General features: G+C 35.8%; 1 protein-coding gene across 3 annotated transcripts in view; it reads right to left on the bottom strand.

The window, feature by feature from the left end:
• Nucleotides 1–19,677, bottom strand: part of LOC104897010 (cullin-associated NEDD8-dissociated protein 1) — a 28,917-nt gene that overhangs the window by 3,051 nt on the left and 6,189 nt on the right. For all 3 annotated transcript variants that reach the window (XM_010683810.4, XM_010683811.4, XM_057395972.1), the window contains 20 exons: nucleotides 17,330–17,495; nucleotides 17,073–17,202; nucleotides 16,885–16,999; nucleotides 16,477–16,634; nucleotides 16,261–16,384; nucleotides 16,106–16,156; nucleotides 15,945–16,027; nucleotides 15,010–15,094; nucleotides 14,749–14,850; nucleotides 14,567–14,665; nucleotides 12,071–12,181; nucleotides 11,749–11,973; nucleotides 5,825–5,917; nucleotides 5,568–5,689; nucleotides 5,323–5,485; nucleotides 5,004–5,243; nucleotides 3,773–4,021; nucleotides 3,521–3,697; nucleotides 3,273–3,419; nucleotides 2,340–2,456 (listed from right to left, as the gene is read on the bottom strand). In XM_010683810.4, coding sequence (XP_010682112.1) covers nucleotides 2,340–2,456; nucleotides 3,273–3,419; nucleotides 3,521–3,697; nucleotides 3,773–4,021; nucleotides 5,004–5,243; nucleotides 5,323–5,485; nucleotides 5,568–5,689; nucleotides 5,825–5,917; nucleotides 11,749–11,973; nucleotides 12,071–12,181; nucleotides 14,567–14,665; nucleotides 14,749–14,850; nucleotides 15,010–15,094; nucleotides 15,945–16,027; nucleotides 16,106–16,156; nucleotides 16,261–16,384; nucleotides 16,477–16,634; nucleotides 16,885–16,999; nucleotides 17,073–17,202; nucleotides 17,330–17,495 — 2,757 coding nt within the window. The remainder of the gene's footprint in view (nucleotides 1–2,339; nucleotides 2,457–3,272; nucleotides 3,420–3,520; nucleotides 3,698–3,772; nucleotides 4,022–5,003; nucleotides 5,244–5,322; nucleotides 5,486–5,567; nucleotides 5,690–5,824; nucleotides 5,918–11,748; nucleotides 11,974–12,070; nucleotides 12,182–14,566; nucleotides 14,666–14,748; nucleotides 14,851–15,009; nucleotides 15,095–15,944; nucleotides 16,028–16,105; nucleotides 16,157–16,260; nucleotides 16,385–16,476; nucleotides 16,635–16,884; nucleotides 17,000–17,072; nucleotides 17,203–17,329; nucleotides 17,496–19,677) is intronic.

Raw genomic sequence — 19,677 nt, 5'->3', positions numbered from 1 at the left:
CCTGGTCTGATTGGAAGGCTACTATTGACCTGGTCTGATTGGAAGGCTACTATTGACCTGGTCTGATTGGAAGGCAACTATTGAATCAGCAAAGGAAGACTTCAAGTGTGTAAGTGGACCATTGAGATCCATGCCAATTATATAAAGGAGTAGAATGTGAGGACCTAGGTAACACTGATACAGATACGGGGATGGATACGGGTACGGGTACGGAAAACGGCAAAATCAAATTTTCAAAAACGGGTAAGGCTTAAATTCGGCAAAAAGAATTTAATGAATAATATTACCTTAAATTTGTAATAGATATTCTCTCCATTTAATTTATGTAGAAAAATATTAAATGACATACATGTAAAAATATAAACTAATAATTTAAAAAAAATTCCGTAAAAAAAAACACTAAAAAAAGGTCTTCTAATATGTCCAACACCCAAATAAAATAGTCCTCTTTCCAAAGAAAAAATAAAAAAAACAAACTCAGCAGAATACCTGCCAGCTGGTTCCAATCCCCTCCCCCCCCCCCCCCCAAAGCTGTCCCCACTCACATATTTTACTCTTTGGTTGAAAACTTGGGGACTCCTAAAGAATCAAGACCTATTAGTAATCAATTTTTTCTTTTGAAATCGACAGTGAATAAATAAATAGATATCCTTTTTGTTACTTTCCTTCTCCAAGAATTGCGAGCTTGTTTGGGATATAGGAGCATGGAGAAAGTTGCATAATACTCCCCCCGCCCACATATACCTTTCGCATATTTCCATTTATGTTTGTCCCAAATACATTTCCCATATTTCTGTATCTAGTATCGATCCACTCATTAAAATATTATTTACCTTCCAATTTTTATTACATTACTCGCTTTCCTATGAACAAGATAATAATAATAAAAAAGATCAAATACGGGTCGCATCCACTTACTTACCCAACCCCTTTGCTTTTCAGATCTGGAACATTAATTTTCTCTCGCGCCATTTCTGATCTACTACCCCTAGTTCTCTTTTCTCATTTATTTACTCCATTAAAGTCTCAGATTAAAGATCTTGAAACACAAGTTCACCTTCCATAAAATCACTTTGTAACTTCTTCTCTCTCCTGTTTTTCGTTATGACAACCTAATTTAATTTTGTGGAAATAGAAAATTGGTCTTCAATATTTGACGATTATTCTAACTCTCACTTGTGAGCTGTTGTTGCGGATGATTCCTTTGACTCATGGGTGGATGTTCCTGTAAATGAAGTTCAATTCATTGATGGTGCAAGCTCTAGCAAAGGAAATTTATTTGGGCTCCAAAAGAGAAGTTACAACTCCTAAGTTGATCTACCATCAAAGATGATTTGGTGGTTCGATCTGAAAAGTTATCACCATTTTCAGAAGGTATTTGAAATCCGCACAAATTGGAGAAACAGATTTATCTTGACACACCTGAAAGATCTCCATACAAGGCTGAACTAACTTCCCGAGATGGCTAATTATGAAACCTAATTTCCTAGGTTTTCTTCTGAAGAGGCTAAATTAAGCCACTCGAAAAATCAAGTGTTGATATTAGGATGCCTAATTAGAAACTCATATTACATTGATTTCTCATATTTTTGGGAGGTTATAAGGAAAAATCCAACAAAACCTCAATGATGAAAGTTTTCTGAGAGGTTTTCTTTTACAAAAAAAAAAAAAAACTAAAATTATTCCTTTTCTTACATCCCCCACCCTTTCCCCACTCTTTATTTCTCTGTCGCTCTGTACTCTTCAAATTTAATGTGAGACTTTTTTCTGCTGTTTTTTTCTCTTTCTTTAAGTTGAAACTGTAGAAGCAAGATCGTGTTTATGACTAATAAATATTGGGTATTTATAGTGGTTTCTATTGAATGTAAGCATTAGTCTAATTTTTCCCCAATTAACATTTAAATTTTTTAGTTTTGGCTCCAACAAATTCAAGAACAAATTGGTAGGTTTCAGAAATTGCGTCGTTCTGAAACATATTGGAATGTAGAACTAGAAGTCAATTTTTTGGGCTTCAAAAAGTAGCTCCCAGAAAATAAAGATTTTATGTGGCTCCAAAAGGGTCTCCAAAAAGTAAATGTAATTTGGTTCCAGAAAGTAGACAGCTGCAATGCCAAAAAAATTCCATGATTAACATGAACATATATTGAAAGTGGCCCACATCCTCTCCTCAATTGAGAATTCACAAATAATATATCAACCCCAATTTTTTCTATTCCGATTTTATGCAGCTAAGGCGGACCATAATACTTTTCCTCAATACTTGTTCCCAAAAGAGATGGGGGAACCCTATTGGGCACTATGGGATTATTTCAGTTAATAATTCAATGAATTCATCTTACCTTGACCACTGTTTGATCATACAGAAGAGGCAGCAATTCAGGCAAAAGCCCTTTGATGAGATTTGGCTTATTATGGGCAGCAGTACTCAGAGCCAAAACAGCTGCACGTCTAACATGCTGCATTAAATGAAACGAAAAAGAATCAGAACTGAAGAGCAATCATGTTTCAGAAAACCGATATTAGTTCCAGCGACGGAAGAATGTTTGGAACCCTAGAAAACAGTAGATCTAACAGTGAGCTGAGAGGCAATCAGGTGTTATATTTACTACTACTTGGAGAACACTGTGGCATTTCCACTAGGTTAAGGACTTAATAAAATCTGTTACATAATAACTTGCTAAGAAGAGATAATATAACAAGCATAGAGCGTACCTAGACTCAGCAAGATCTTAGATAGAAGGGTGTGATATATTCTACCAATCCAATGCAAAAAATAAAGTCTAAACCATAAAAGTGTGACTAAATAGTAACTGAGACAAGGTATGATGAAAAAAGAAGGGGAAAGTATACTAGCACAAAGTAAAATTTAATTTACCATTTAATTTATCATCTAAGAGGTTGTGTTTAGTTTTTATTTACTTTCTTTTTCTGTTACTTAATTTGAAGCCTCAATTTATTCCATCACATTTCAATGGTTTACATATATTTATAAAATAAAACATAGTTCCGTAGGTGACCACCCTTCACATGTGGCCACTAACCAAGCTCCCCTTATAAGTTATAACAATACATTTTAGCATGTGATCCTGTCCCATTAAACATAATTAAGCTTGACGAGGAAAAAAAAGTCATCTGAATGAACCATTTACGAAACTTCTAATAGTTTCAAGTCCCTCAATACACAGCGACTTATTTAGCCTATCAAAATCCATAATAAACGGAAAAGAACAAAAAGCTACATTCATATGGAACAAAAAACAACAAATTATTACCCGATCATGATCCTTAATTAGCATCAGAAATGATGAGATCTCAGGATGCAGAATCTCATCTATCTTTTCAGGCCTTTCCACCAGAGAATATTTAATGGCAATGATGGCGGTGGCCCTAGTAAATCCAGCAGGACTTGTAATTCGTATCTATGCAATCACAAAAATTGAAATTAACCTGAGTACCACACTTAAAAAGAAACAAAAATTAATCAAAAAGTTGTGAGAAGATATTCTCATGGGTAAAATACCTTAAGTGCAGGGACAAGTTTAGTGGGCTCAATGAGAGCAATTTTACCAAGACATTCAGCAACCACATTGCGAACTCCCTCCTCCTCACTTTCACAGTGATTAAACAACAGATTCAGAATCTTGTCAACACTCGAGGCCTGGAACTCAGCTTTGTCTGTTGATTGTCGTACAATAACCTACAAAATTTGAGACATAAATAAAAGCACACTAAAGAACACTTTGAGAAGAAGTAAAAGGGTTCAAGAATAAACCTCTTTCAAAGAATGAAGCAAAAGATATTGCTTCTTTTGCTGATGATCAATTTGGTCCAGAATAAAAGGTAAATACTTTGACAAATTCCCAACAGCAATGTTTCCAAGAGCATAGGAGGCTGCAGATTTTATCTCTTCAAAAGGAGATTGGAAAGACTCAATAACAATATTCTCAATATGAGGATGTGCACTTAGGTCTTTCCTTCTTCCTATCTCTCCCAAACAGAGCAAGGCTAGGTGTTGCTTCGCCTGGAATCCATGAACAAAAATTGTTGGAAGACAATAAACAACTCATTAGAGATATCAATTAAAAGAAAGGAGAATCTCCACTTAGTCATTTCACCACAGAAAGACCTGGATCTAACTTCTTTTTTTTTTTTTTTTTTTTTTTTTGAGGGGACCTGGATCTAACTAATTGTGCTGCGTTGTCAAAATATTGTTGGAAGAGGCTAGAGAAACACATTAGAGATATTAATGCAGAGAAAAAAGAGAGAGAGTTTCAACAACTAGTCAAAATACAATCAAGGAGCTTGAAACAAACTAATCAACTAGTTCTCATTTTATTGTCCTCGCTAGCAACACACATTTCAGAATACATGTCATTGAAAAAAAAACGAGTAGTGCAAATTTGCAATAGAGTGGAAGATATGCTGAAATTATTTATAAAAAAAGGAAAAAAGAATAAGAAAGAGGATCGTCTTCCTACGTGTTCAAAGAGTGACACTAAGACATCATGAAATTTTAGTTGAAGGCTCTAAAGAATCTCAGAACATATTTTTCTTTGAGAGGAAGAAGCATCTCCTCGCTTGATTGTTTAGTTGTTTTCTTAATTGGAAAGATTAGGAATGTATTAACATAAGAGGTCCGACCGTTGAAGAGCCCTGCAATACTTATCTTCATTATCTTAAATGCAAAGTTAGCAAAGCCTGAGAATGTAATCATACAACAACGTGAAAGCAATGATGAATTAATCAATATAAAAAAAACGAATGTGCAACAGATGAGAATGTTACTATGAAGAAACCAGGATAATCTCTGCAACTTGTTCTACATTTCAACTACTCATAAACAGTCCTTAACACAATTAATAGAACATGCTTATTAAAGCTATAATGAAAACATGACATCATAAGATAGAGGTGGCGTGTATTAGCTGAAGCATTATTCCAGTCATATTATTACACAATTAATGCAATATATCTAACATAAAAAATCATGTATTCAAGCTTACTGAATTGTTAGTGCTATCGCCTTTCAGAATTTCAGTAAGCATATCTACTGTAGACGAGCATTTGTCATCACCAGCGGCAAGGCAAAGAACAGCAACACATTGAGCAATCGAAAACATTGCTTGTTTAGCAACACCACCCGACTGAGGAGATGGTTTAGCACTTGAAAGCAGAGATTCCAGCAATGTTTCAAAACTTGTATTAGCAGAGTATACCAATCGAGCAAAAAAATTTTGCAATGCCTGCAGCATTCCCAACATTTCTTCAGCAAGCATTAATATAACTAAGCGAAAGTAGCATTCGTTGACCAAAATTTAATACCGTAAGTGCTTGCCCCTGGAGCAAGGAGCTCCTAACTAATGTTAATGCCTGAGGAAGAACTTTGTCTCTAACAGTCAAGCCAACATTTGGGCTTGACCTTCTGTCAGTCATTAAAGTACAGCATAACTCCAGAGCAAGAGCAGTCATATGCAAGTCGGAGTCACTGATAACCAAGCATTTATGTAAAATATTAGGTGATCTCCACAAGATTAAGATAAACATCCTCAGAAGAGTCAAAGAAGCACCTAATGAGAGTTGATAATTCTACAATAATGACTTCATAAGCTGATGAAGTTATTTTGTCGCCATATGCAACTATTAGAGAATTCAGTGTCCCCAGAGTTGCCTGTCTCAGAGCTCTGTTGGCCTATTTCCAAATAGCAACAGCAAGGTATCAATAAACAATTCACAGACATTAGATTTAAACTCAACTAATAATAATAGTATAGAGAGACCCCAAAAGGAGAAGTATTAAGATACACATTTAAAAGTATCACTATACCTTCCGTAAAAATGCTGTCAACGCAGCAATAACAATCTCCAAGACACAAGATAGATCGATACGAAGTGCAGAAGCAGCAATCACAGCAAATGCCTGTGCACAGCACATCAGAATATCATCACTAAGCACTATTAGCTCATAGTACTAAGTCTTAAATCTAAAAAGCTTGAGTCGCAGGTGGCGAAGTGGATAATCTCCATCAAGTTCATGCAAAAGTATTGACATACAAGAAAATCTTCATTAACAACAGCTACATGTAGAAACTAGACAAAACATTAACCTTACTGTCTGACATTTTACTTGATGACAATAGAATACTACAGCTGTCTTAGAGTCTTGACAATGACCCATTCGAGTCATAAAATCCACCACATATTACATAAAGTCGTGAAACGATTATAGCGATTTTCTCCAACCACGGGCAAGAGTAAAAGCCAGCAAAAAACAGTGTCAAAGAAGCTATTTGTCCTCAACTCTTTACTCTAGGACCCCGAAAACTTTATGAGGGAATGTAATAAACAAGATAACCAAAACCCCCTCAAATAGCAGTTTCTCCAGTAGGCTTGCACATTGCATGACTGTCATACCAAAAAATTTACAATTAAGTGTCCAGGACATCAAGGTCTAAAAACCATCACGAGTCCAAAGGGACATTTCTGCAAGACTCAATCAGAAAGAAGAAAGACTGGTAGGTATAACTCTACCGCAAAAGGAAAGATAAAATAGTAACTATCTCTCTTCAATTGTCAAAAGCAAATCATATGATGGTAATGAATTGATGGTCATCCCCATTTAAAGATACCGATAGGAGATATCCAAATAATTATGGGTAAATTCTTCCATTAGATATCAAAAAGTGTTTCATGTCACGGAGAAGAATATGAGATGACAAAAAGGCCCACATAAGCACATAGAAAGGCTGCAACCTAGAATCGATGCACGATGCCTATATTTTACTTATTACCCTCCCTGCGTCCTACTTTGGATTAGCTTTGACCTTTCCTTGCTCATTATCAAAGACAAAAAGCCATTCTTCACTCTCCCAAATAGAGCTTTGTTGCCTTTATACTGCAAGGCAGGACTGAGAGGAAAAGGCTGGGATTTACACATGAGAGGATGAACCAGTTCAATTAGTGAAGGAGACAACAGAAACGAAGGTGTAAGGAGATAGTCAAGTGATGGCTTGAGGCCAGATAAAGTTTCTTAAGAGGACTATCTCAGTCATCCACAATATGACTAGTCAACTAAGATCTAAAACTTGGACAGCACTTCATGCCCTTCAATCAACACTAATTTCTACCATACATGCAACAATGGTCCTCCAGCAGTGCTTGATAAAAAATGTTCATAATAATGTATACCAACTGATAAATTAACAAATCAGTGCAAGTTTTCAAATCAATTACACCTCCCTCCAAAAGTTTGAAGTGTCATAAGACTCATAACTCATAATATGCACACCAGAATGCTAACATGAAGCATTTGGGTAATGTAATCACTACATGTTACATTGACCTCTGACGGAGAGAAATATCTCTGAACCTTTTTATGTTTTGCAGACCTTCATTAATTAGATAAAAGCAATCAAAGCAATAGCCACTTAGGCATTTACTGAGCCTGAATTAGATTCACATCCAAAGAGAGAGAATGGAATATCAAAATTAGTGTTTTTCTTCATGCCTCGCATTCTTTGCCTTCTTTATTTATACGCAATACAGAATCAAAATTAAAGTACATGCAACCCAAGCCTCACATTTCACAAATAGTTGTGCCTGTCATAAAATCATGCAATAAATTATCCTATAGTGTCTCCGCAATAAGCATACATTCATTCAGCCCCCTTTCCCCAAAAATTAGGCCCCTCATATTCTGGTAATAAGAACTTTTCCATCCCAATTTAGAAATAAACACTAAGGGAGTGCTTGGTTAGGTGTATTCAAGAAAAGGAAAAGAGATAGAAGACCTTCAATCCCTATGTGTGTGCTTGGTTCACCATTTTGTCGTTCCCTTTCTCCACTTTGCCAGAATCAAGTTACCCCAAATACCAAGATGATGATTCCCGCACTCCTCCCCCCCCCCCCCAATGAAATGAAAACCCCAACACTGGGAAGCAAACAACGAAAGATATCATATAAAAAAAAAGGTCATTGTGTGCACTTCTACAGCTACCGCCGTTGGCACCATCATCAACCAGCAACCAGCTAGGATCACAATTTCCGGATACCAATTTGACATCGGCACTGATTTGAACCACCGAAAAAACCATCTCCCAGCACAAAAATCACCAGCCATAAAACACGAAGGTATCATAGACACCCACAATCCATTCTTCTCCCAAAACCACAAGAACCAAATAATCTCCAACATCTGAAACAGGTACTAAGGTGGGAGAAGAATAGGTCTAAAAACAAAAAGAAACAAAAAATAAAAATAAAATTCCACCGTTACCATTGTATCTAATATGATTGATAGTTAGCCTCTAGATCACATACTCTTTTGCTCGGATAGCTCTGCAATAGCAGAATAATTTGACCCCCAAATATTCAAATACACGAATTAAAAGAGAGTAAAGGGTGTCATGTTGGCCTGAAAAGTCCTCAACGCCATTGTGGACATGTGGGTATGTGACGGTAACCATGGCCAAGAAGAAGAGGATGAAAGAGACCAGTAACTAGGTAGGGCATGAGCTATTTAACAATCATGGATCTGGAATAGAGCGATAGCGAGAATGTTCATAGCAATGGAGGTTGTAACAGGCCTATTTTTAAGAGCGTTTATTTTAAAGCTAATTATAATTATTAAGTTAATTATGTTTCGGATATTCTTATTTTATTTGAGATTAAGAGTAAGAGTATTTATTTTTGTCTTGTTTGTAATATTTTTATATAATTTTATAAAGTTCTATTAATATTGTAATAATATATTTTGGGTCTTATGCCCAAATAATTGAGCGATATTTGGTCAAAAGCGAAACCAAGTTATTTGCTCCTTAATTTCTAAAAACCTTTCCTACTAACTTTGGAAACCCCAAATGTTACCCTTACGTCGGTTTTTTGCGAATGAAATAAAACCCCCAAGAGCAGAATTCTTTCTTTCTCTCATCATTTGTCACCAAGGTCCAAATTAAAAACCCAACCCCTTGATTTTCTCTCTCCGACACTCCCCCTAACCCCCGTTGAGGACAAATGCGTCTCGCCCGTGAAACCACACTGAGCGACGCTCGGCGCCTGCCGCTAAACCATTGCAGCTCTCTCCCTCTCTCTCTTCTATCTTGCGGCAGAGCCTAGCTCTCTGCCGTTGTCTTGTCGGCGCTACTGTCATCCACCGCGGCTTGTGGCGGTGTTGCTGATATTAGGTCGTTGTTGTGGTTGTCCTACGCGCCTTTGTTCGCGTGTTGTCGTCGCGAGTTGACGTTGTTGCCACCGTTGACGGGGTGCTGTTGTTGTGTCGGTTGCTGCTCCTTGTTTTCTTTTTCACGTGTGTTGCTGCTCTGTCCTATTTCTCCCTCCTCAGCTCGGTTTTCTTGCTCGGTTTCCTTGCTGATGTTGTGTCATTGTTGTTGCCGCCGCTTCTCGTCTAATTTCCGGCATGTTGCCACCATAAATGGTGGTTGACAGAGGTAGTAAACCTCCTTTATGCTCTGGTTTGGATCTTGTTATGTTCTTTTGAAATTTAAATGTAAATTAAGAATTGATTTATGATATGGAATGTGATTACTAGTTGTGTGATATTGATGCTGCTGAATTATCATCGTTGGTGAATTCATATATTAAAATTGGATTGTGTTTATGTTGATCAATTTCATAATTAGAGTATCATTGTATTGTTGTGAATTGTTAGTGCTATATGCATATTGGATATGATCCTATACTTGGTTGATAAATTAGGTTGATGTAATGTTAGTTTTGCGAAAGATTATAAAATATAAGTTCTTGAACTAGTTTAGTAATTTAGCATGATTAATGGAAGTCCTACTCTAGCTATGTTGGGTAATAAGAAATCTAATTGAATTATGTATTCGATTAGTGGTTGTCATTTGGATAAGTAGAAGAGTTCCTATTAAGAGGAACCACAAATGATTATTGATATTACTTGATATCGTTGAAGTGAAAACATGATTGAGTTATGGACTTGGAGAGTTACTTAGAGAGCAAGGATTATTCTTAGAAGATTATTAGCATAAGAGTGAATATGTTAGTTTAGTTGTCTCTTAATCAATGAGTTTTGATTAGACTCATGGAGATTCTTGCTTAAGAAAAAGTAATTGAATTACTCTTATTTAATTGAATTAGATGAGAAATACTTGTCGTTAATGAGTAATTAAGGAATTGGAAGGCAATGTGTTAGTAAGAGACAATCTATCTTTCTTGGTTTTAATAGTGATAGAACATTGTCAAACATCTATAGTATTTGTATTGCCAAGTATAGTAGTAATTTTAGTTCACTATTGTTGGTAAGTTAAAAGTATCACAATTAGGAAGTTCTACATAAATAAATTAATTAGTTAATGACTATTTGTATAACTCTTAAGAATGAATTAGTTATGTCAGTTTAGTTAAACTAAAGAAAAGAAAAGGAATAATTAAGTGTTGATAATACCAAGATTGTTAGAAGTAAACTCTATTACGAGGTCCATCTGCTTATATTTCCGAGTAAAAGTGATGAAGGAATACCTTGTAAACGGCTTAATATAGTAAAGCTAAAAAACTATTTATAGTTTACTAAAAGGGATTTAAGATGTTATTTCTTTTAGTAATACTTACTAAATAAAACTAGTAGTTCTACTTCTACGTTGGTTATAAAGTAAGATATTACCCACTTCTTCGTTAAATGATTAGGAGTTAAGTTAATCATACTTGTTGAGAATGGAGTTGGATTGAATGCTTATATGAAGGATATGAATTGGCTGGTGCTGACTAATCATTGTTAATAGTATGGTGCAGAGGTACACTTACCTCTTTGTTTTTAATTCATACTCCTTGATTAGTAATTCAAGCCCAATTTGTAATTAGACCATGATTAAGAGTTTGATTATGGAGTATTAGTTAAATTAAGAGTTACTTTTAGTTTATGGATGTTAAGTGTGTTCCGCTAGCAGCTCGAAAGAGCAGGCTGTTACAGAGGCTGTTACAGAGGCTGTTACAGAGGTACTGCCGACTGGAGAGGCTTAGAATAAGGGAGGCAACAGGCGCAACAGGCGCAACAGGCAAGGTGACCATAAGAAGTTAGGAATTCCAACATTTACATTAGGCAAACACAAATTAATTAATTCCTCCGTTTCAATTTAGTTGTGACACTTTTAAACTCATGGACTCCTAGGCAATTTTTGGAGAGGAGAGAGACAGAGAAAGAAAATATAAGAGTCCCATGTAATAGGAGAGAGATAGAGATAAGTTATTACCCAAAATGAAAGTGTCACAACTGAATTGAAACACAGGAAGTACAATTTTTCCCCTACCCAACCAAACAGAAAGGATAATGAAGAAGTGTTCTACTTCTTTCCTTTCTTTCTCTTTCTTGATCACATTACTTTCCTGAAGTTGAATCAACAACCTAGATAGGGAATGACAGGAATTATAAGGGCAAATTCAGAGAGCTGAAACCTCACTGAAAGGGAGGCCGCATCTTGAATTTGAATGTCTGGCTTGATCTCCCAGACATTTTGAGACGATGAACTAATTGAAAAAGAATTTTTACTCTCTGCCCCAACCTCCGATCCCCCCCCCCCCCCCCACAAACAAACCAAGAAACGGAGAGACAAAATGCAAAAGAAATGTGCAACAGTGAAAAGAGACTCTGATATCAAAAGTGCATGAGGTTGACACAAAGTGTTGCATTAAAACAAATCACCTTATCAGGTGTCAAAGCAATAAAAAAATATAAGTCGAAACTAATATATCTTAAGATAAAGGCAGAGATCAAACCTTTACTGCTGTAAGCCTGGTTATCTCATTTCCCATACGATCAACCAAAACAGGAAGACATGCTGGTAATTCCACAGTAAGATTATCGCCAAACGTTGAAATAACAAGTCCCATACAGGTTATAGCACACTCCTTAACCTCCTGATCCTGGTCTTGATTCGTCAAGCGTGTCATGATAGCATTGTAAATAGGATGAACAAATGGCTTGAAGTCAAAACCAGACACCTACACAAGCAGGGACACTTAAATGACAAAGCTGTCTTAATACTTCAGACATCAACAAGCAGCCTTCGATAACATTGACATAACTAAACCATCACACCTCAATACTTGGACGCAAAACTCGGACAAGTTCTCCACAAACCCTCAATGCCTCAGCAGTAACTTTGTAGTACCGCTCACCAACAGCAGATAGTACAGGACCAGAAAGTGCCTGAATAACATAGCTCATAGATTCAAAAAATAAAAACAAAAAAAAAGACAAAAAGGTGCATGCAAACACAAAAACACGCGAACAAGCTTAGATACCATGATTAGCACAATATACCGACATCCTATGCACAAACATGATTAATCTTCTAGATCTTACAATCATCAAATGATCAAGCATGGCAAGCCCTTTAATCTGTGGCTCTGCCCAAGGTTGGGTCCTCAGAATTCTTTTCAAGAATGATTACCCTACCACCATTTTTCAAAGGCATCCTTACTCATCTAGAATCTAGATAGAGTTCTCCCCTTCTCAAAAGTAAATCCACTCTAAATCCAACTCCACCCCCTCATACCTCGCAATTTTTATTCTCTGTTCCCCAGTATGATTCAATGGAAATAATTTCATGGTCAAGGGCTCAAGCCTCAAGGACATGTCTTCCCAAAAGCTTCTAGATTCACTTTTATCACCAATCATTAATATTGGTCTCTTCGAATCACGGCCATTGTACTTTTTTTTTCATTGAAGTCACTACCTCTGTGACTTTTGAAGGGCCCAAAGGTGTTAGTCCTAATACTCTCCCTCCATCTTCAAAGAAAACATTTTATATTCCTTATTGAGCAGTCCATTCAAATTTTACCTCAACACGAAATTTAGACCACTCAACCCATGTGAGGTGTACAAGGATGGCACATTAATCTTGATACCATGTGTTTGGTTCATTTCATAAACTAATCCTCCTTATACAGGCCAGTTCATAATTGTTGTGAGTTTTCACTTTCACCATTCTTTAAACTAAAAATAAAGTTATGGAAACCACAAAAGTAGGGATTATTCATTATTGAATTTTGTTTTCATATTTCACTTTTAAATGGAAACATAAAAAAATAAAAGTTAGTTACTTTGCCAAAAATTATGCAACATATATCATAATCCATCTGTTTCTTTTTAGTTTACACACTTAACTTTGGAGGAAAACCAAGGAGGACATCCAGAAGTATGAGAGATAAATCGAAAAGTGAGAGAGATAAACTAAAAAGTGGGTTAAAAATCTTATAATATTTAAAGGAGATGACATTTGTGGAAAAAGATGAGAAAGTCGATGGGACATGTTACCAAGAATAGAAAAAACAACAGTGTGTAGATTAAAAAGAAACGGACCAATAAGGAAAGTGTGTAGATTAAAAAGAAACGGAGGGAGTATTAGAGCTTCAACAACCAAAAATCAGAAACTAGCATTGATACCGAACGAGCCGTTGTATTCTAATATGTTGTCGATTTCAATTTAGCATGATTAGTACATATATGGCTTTTTACATTCACAATACAACTTATATCATCACTTATAAAAAATCTAAACCCAAAACATATACAAAACGAGCCTTACTACTTTTTAAAGGTTTTGGAATTATCAATTAAACCCTTCTATTGCTTAAATCTTTAATTTTAATAAATTGTCCTATGCTTACCTTTGAAAAATATCAAATAATTTTATATATTATCTCTTAGTAATATTTTGGTACATGAGGGAGAAAATTGATTTTAACCAATATTACTTGCAGTCAACAACCTACAAACATTGTAATGATGAAAATTTGAAGCATGCGCAAAATTTGAGGAGTGGCATAAGGATTCAACAAGAAGAAAAAAAATTAACAATATGAGAAAAGCCTTTTGAATTTTGATAGCAACAATTTACTACAAAATTAGAAGCCTTCTCCATGCAATAATTAAGAATAAAAAAATTCAAGGCCTTAGCACATCAACATCAATAGTTTTAAGAAGATTATTAAAAAAATATAAACATATATATTGGAAAATTTGTAGCTTATAGCCTTTTCGATAGGTCATTTTGCCAATCACAGCCTTTTGGAAAAAAGTTGCAACTCAAAACCCAAATACTTATAATTTTTTTTATAGCTTTTCTCTTCTTCTTTTTTTTATGGGTGTGGCCATCCAAATGAGTCATTAAATCTACCTCCACCAAATTTTTCCTTTTCTTTTAAGGGAAAAGCTAAATACGGGCTGCATATAAGAAGCTAGAAATGGAAAAATAATCATTTATTACATAGATCAATGCAAACTTTTGTCATAAATTGACAACTAATTTCCATTTTAAGCAATGTATTTATTATGTCTTATATGAAACCCTTAGGGCTGCATATAGCATAGCCCTTCTTTTAATTAGGTAAATTAAAGGAATAAGAAAACATCTATAAAGCACAAAAGGTCTCAAAAGTAGATACAAGTTATGAACCAAACACCCCGTAAAGGATTTGAACACTCATCTAAAGCACTTTTAGCAAACAGTAAAGCTTTCCTAAAAGGTGAAGCAGCATAACTAATAATTACATTTAATAAAAAAAAAAATTATAAGTTTATGTTCATTACCTTGACATGCGGATGGAAAACAATAGGCGAATGTGAAGCCAAAACTAATCTGGTAAAAACAAGTGCCTCAATTTTCAAATTTGATGTAGATGAATTGTCCTGCCAGCATTAGCGCAGAAGAGATGAGAGTCCTGGAACAAACGAAAAGTCCACCTTCAAAAAGAAATTAAAAAAACACTTACTAGTAATGCCTTCTCTATCCCAGGAATTAGAGATCCAATTTGATCAGCCAAGCTGTCTGGCAAGACAACAACGAGTTCTTTCAACACAGAAAAGGCACCAACCTGCCAAGATCAGGAACATGATAAAAAAGTCCCTCATATAGAGAGGGGGGGGGGTCACACACACATATATGTATATGAATATGTACATGCGTGTGTTTGTGTGTGTGTGTGTATAACTTAAAAAGCATTGATATCCATGAGTACATAAAAGATTCCAACCTTAGTTTTGATAGACTTTTCACGCAGCAGCCTATTTATAGATTTCACAATTTTGGGTACTTCTTGCTTTAATAACCATCTTGGACTGTATAAATGATGAGAACAACCATTAGTCGAAAACAACGCAATAAAAAAGTCACTCGACACTGTCACAGAAATCATTGCTTCTCAAGACAGACACAAGAAACACGGAGTTAGACCTTTTAACACCTCTAATAATCAGAAAAGATCATTGACAATGTGACACTCCAGAAGAGGCAAAGACTAAGAGCTATTCACTAGTTAACAGCCAGCTATGTCCATCCCAACAATCTGCAACTCAAAGATCAGATAAACACCTATGTTACTCAGATTCTTCATTTTACCAAGAGAAACTCTGTTGGATCCTCAAATATCCAGTATATGTATGGTCACTTCCACACTTTAATTTCGGCCAAAATCACAGAAAAATTACATAAAACAACAGAGTCGGGACACGTAATCGTGTCGACACGAGTACCTAAGTCCGAGTAACATAGATTAAAAGGACATCAAAGATTCTGAGATCGTCGCTTTGTTCTTAGCTACCAATGAGAGTCAACTATTAAGACTACATTCACACTAATACACAGCAATTCTTAGTAAGTGTAGCCACTCTATATAGGCCTTCTTTCAGAGGAATCTATAGTCTGTACTCCCCCCAAGACCTTTGCTTTATGTCGTAACAGAATTTTGACAAATAGAAGCTAATAGCGAAAACAAAATAGCAAGACAAACTATAACTAAGTTTCCATATAGTTAAGCTTTCAGTTGTACATTATAGTCACAAATAAAAGTGATATAAAAGAATCTTTCACATTAAAAGCAGCAAACTGAAAAATGCAGCTCGGCAGATAAGTTAGACAATTTCAAATAATCAGGATCCAAAGCCCCAAAAATAGTTCAAAGCACCCGACCTCATCTCATCTGTATCCATCTGCCCTCCAGTAACATTTCCAGTCTGCCTCAAGAGCTCGATGAATGTGTTAAATACATCCATCTGCAGTGAAAGGAACAAACTAAGAAAGAGAAGCTAAAAAATGTCGGGGAGGCAGGAGATAGAGCTGGTGAGCTGTACCTTAACATTTTCTTCTCGTTCTTTAAACCTATCAATAAGCTTTGGACAAGCCTAAGAAATCATAAAAACAAGCCTCTCATCAATTAAGATACCTCTCCTTAATATATTACACAACAAGCTTGTTCCCGAAATTCAAATTCCTTATATGTAGATACCTCTTCATACAAGTGTGACAGCATCTCCGGCCGGGACACAATAACTCCAGCTAAGCATTTTGCTGCAGCCCTTCTCACTTTCCAGCTAGCATCTTCATCATCTGTATATTCATTGGCACTTTCACTGCAAAAAGAGACATCAAAACTTTAAAACACAGACAAGAAACCCAACCAGGAACGAACTTTTAAATGCTACATCAACCAAAAGTGACATACTCATCTTCATCTTCCTCATTATTTCCATCATCAGAATCTTCCTCCATGCTATCAGTGAAATTTGGATCATAACTAAGAAATTCCAGAGTGAGCTGAAGAATTTCTTCACAATAGATAGAGATATCCCTTGGACATCTAAGTAGAAAACTCTCAAGGGCCTGCAGAGTGTGAACATGTTATACAAGCAAAATTGAAAAAGTTTCAGCAAGTCAATGGCAATTAAGACCGAACAGTCAGCAGAGATAGGAACAAAACAACACTGGTCATAATAACAATTCAATTAAAATATTTCTCAACTTGCCTTACTTAATTCCAGATGATGGCACAAAGACAGATAGCCAATTAATTCCTAAAAAGGGCATGAAGCACCAATGTCATATGTACCAACTGGAAAATAAGTATATATACCTGCAAACTATACTCCCGAAGTTCTTCATCATTCTCAGATGCAGTTTTGCAGTAATTAATTAGCAGAGGAACTGTATCTTGGAGATAGGGTCCAAAACGATAACCAACAGCACGACTACAATGCAATATAAATCCATTAGATGGATATACTACAAAATCCAACAAATTACAACATGCCATGCACTAACCTCAGAGCCCCAATCATTTGAATGTTTGTCCGTGTCATTTCAGCCTTTGTAGCCTTGCGTTTAAGAAGTCCAACAACTTCAACTGTAGCCTTTGTTAATAAATCATCAGACAAGCTTGAAGCAAGTGATGCTGAAATGAAGAAAATTGTTTAGAAAGCTGAACTTCCTTTCTTAGTGTCTCATCCTATAAAAAGCCTCGAAAACCATGATCCAAAATGATGTGGCAATTCTATACTCAAAAGAACATGTCATATTACCTATGCAAGAAACTGTCTTCTTTCTGATAGTGGCTTGAGTAAAATTCAACTGAGAAAGTAAAGCACGCAGCAGCTCCTCATGGTAGCCAACCACAAGATTCCCATATCTATGAAGAATATCACACAAGATATCAAGACACTCACATTTGATTTCTGTACTTGATCCCTGAATCAATACAGAAGATTATTAAGACACACTATCCATAATTCAACAACTAAATGAAACAGTAATATTAAATATAACAATCAAGTATGACGAATTCAAACAAAAATATAGGTAAAGAGAAAATCCGGTACAAAAGTATATTTAGCAAACAAAAGACGCAAACTTGAGGACTAGGGCAGTATCAAACTAAGTTAATTTTTTCAGCCCCATTTTCATCAATACTATGTTGTCCATGAAAGAAAATAAGCTCTCGCTTACTTTCTCAATCTAACTAACACTCTCAATGAGAAGCTTCTTGCCCAGAAATGCGACCTTCATCTACCATTACAATAGACTCGCTGGTGATAGAAAGGCAACCTCTAAAGACCCGCAATAAAAAGCCTGACCCGAGAGATTCGGCGATCTGTCGGCTTAAATTATAGAGGTACTCCCTTTCTCAGTCTTGAGAGCCCTGAAAAAGGTCTCCGGCGTCTTGAAAGTTGAAGGGAACTCCCTCTTTACAATCAGTCAAATTGATCTTGCCTTCGCTAGTTATGATCAAGGGGAAAGCCACTAAACTCACACTTTTAGAATGACAATGACAAAGGTAGAAGAGTACTAATCGAATTTTTAGCCTTTTTGTTACATATTTAGTTGCTTGTGCTGTGAAATTGCATTATAACGTGATGTCCAAGGTATGAGTATTTGTTCTCCTGTGTTGGAGTTCAACCGGAAGATGTCAAAGCCCTTTATAGAAGGACTTCAGCTTCTAAGGAGAAGGAGAACATTACAAATGCTAAGAGCCTAAGACTGACCATGTGAAGGCCACAAAAATTAAGCCAAAAACTCGAGACATTTGAGAGAATAGTATATCATTGAGAGCTCGATGAATACAACTAAGTAGAGAAAATGGGAAATGTTTCTTCAAAACTGCAAAATGGAAAGGATAAGATGAGCAGTATAGTGAATTTTTGAACAAGGTCTAGTTCAAAGGTCTATGACTATTATAACAAATAATAAAGATATTTAAAAAGAAAACAGAGTTGCTTATCAAATGATTTTGGTTGCTAGTATTATCAAGGAAATGTCAATGATGAACATGTAGTTGGAACTTTTAGGTGATTTCCATGACATTTTTCCATGATCAAGATCTCCTATTGAAAAGTTCCCCCTCGGGATTCAATCATCAATCTGTCAAAGACTTCTTAAAGAGAAGGAAACTGAGTTCTACCATAATGTAGTAGTTGTCAAGAGTGAAAGTTCAAGTAGCTAATCTTATGCCCAACAACAACGTTAAGCAAGAAGATTCATGATTAACTCACTTAGACATCAATGATATACTACAGCTCTACAAACCTAACATCGAGTAGATAATTTACACTCAACAAGATGATTCTCTTTTAGATGCACAGCTATAATGATGCTACTGTTACTGAGGAAGTTGATAATTTCAAGTCTATTGGTTTATGCTTACCATTTACCAACAGCCAAAGGACCACATTAGCAGGAAGCTACTAGGTTACCTTAATAGCTAAAGTAATACAGTCTTAGTACTTGCAGTTCGTTTTTTCTATTTACGGTTTAAGGATGACTACGAGGTTCACGCTTAATCACTATGATGGGCAGTTGGACTGTCCAATTGCCAACTAAAAGAAACATGTTCACTCCGCTCCTTTTAGTTGGTTACCGTCACTATTTGCACCCAAATTATGGCGAGATGAGAAAGTGTTCTATGGGTAATATAAGGAAAAGTGGAGAGAGGTAGAGTTATATGAATATAGTAAGCAAAGTAGATAGTGACATCTTTTTTAAAGAAAAAGAAAGGGGAATGTGAGATAAAGTGGGGTAGGTTTGAGAAAAATGATAACAAAAAAAATTGCCAAAAATGGGTGAGAAAAAGTGTAACCAACTTAAAGGAAGTAAATAAACAAAGACCTAACCAACTGTTTTTGAGGGGAAAGACATAACCAACTTAAAAGAACGGAGGGAGTAGGTAGAAACTTCACGGAAGCCATTAAATGTGGTCATGAGTCTCAACCTTTGAGCTACCTAAAGTTCTAAACCAAAGGTTCCCACCCATAACCGACTTCCTAACAAGTAAAAACTTATTTGAAGTAAAGACTCACTAAAACTAATCATTAAGTGAATAGCCTTTGGCGGTTGGCCTCATCATTTAAGCCTTCGTATAGATTTTAACCACTTG

Source organism: Beta vulgaris, chromosome 6 (assembly GCF_026745355.1).
Source record: "Beta vulgaris subsp. vulgaris cultivar EL10 chromosome 6, EL10.2, whole genome shotgun sequence".
Lineage (NCBI taxonomy): Eukaryota > Viridiplantae > Streptophyta > Magnoliopsida > Caryophyllales > Amaranthaceae > Beta > Beta vulgaris.
This window is presented reverse-complemented; position numbering and strand designations above follow the sequence as displayed.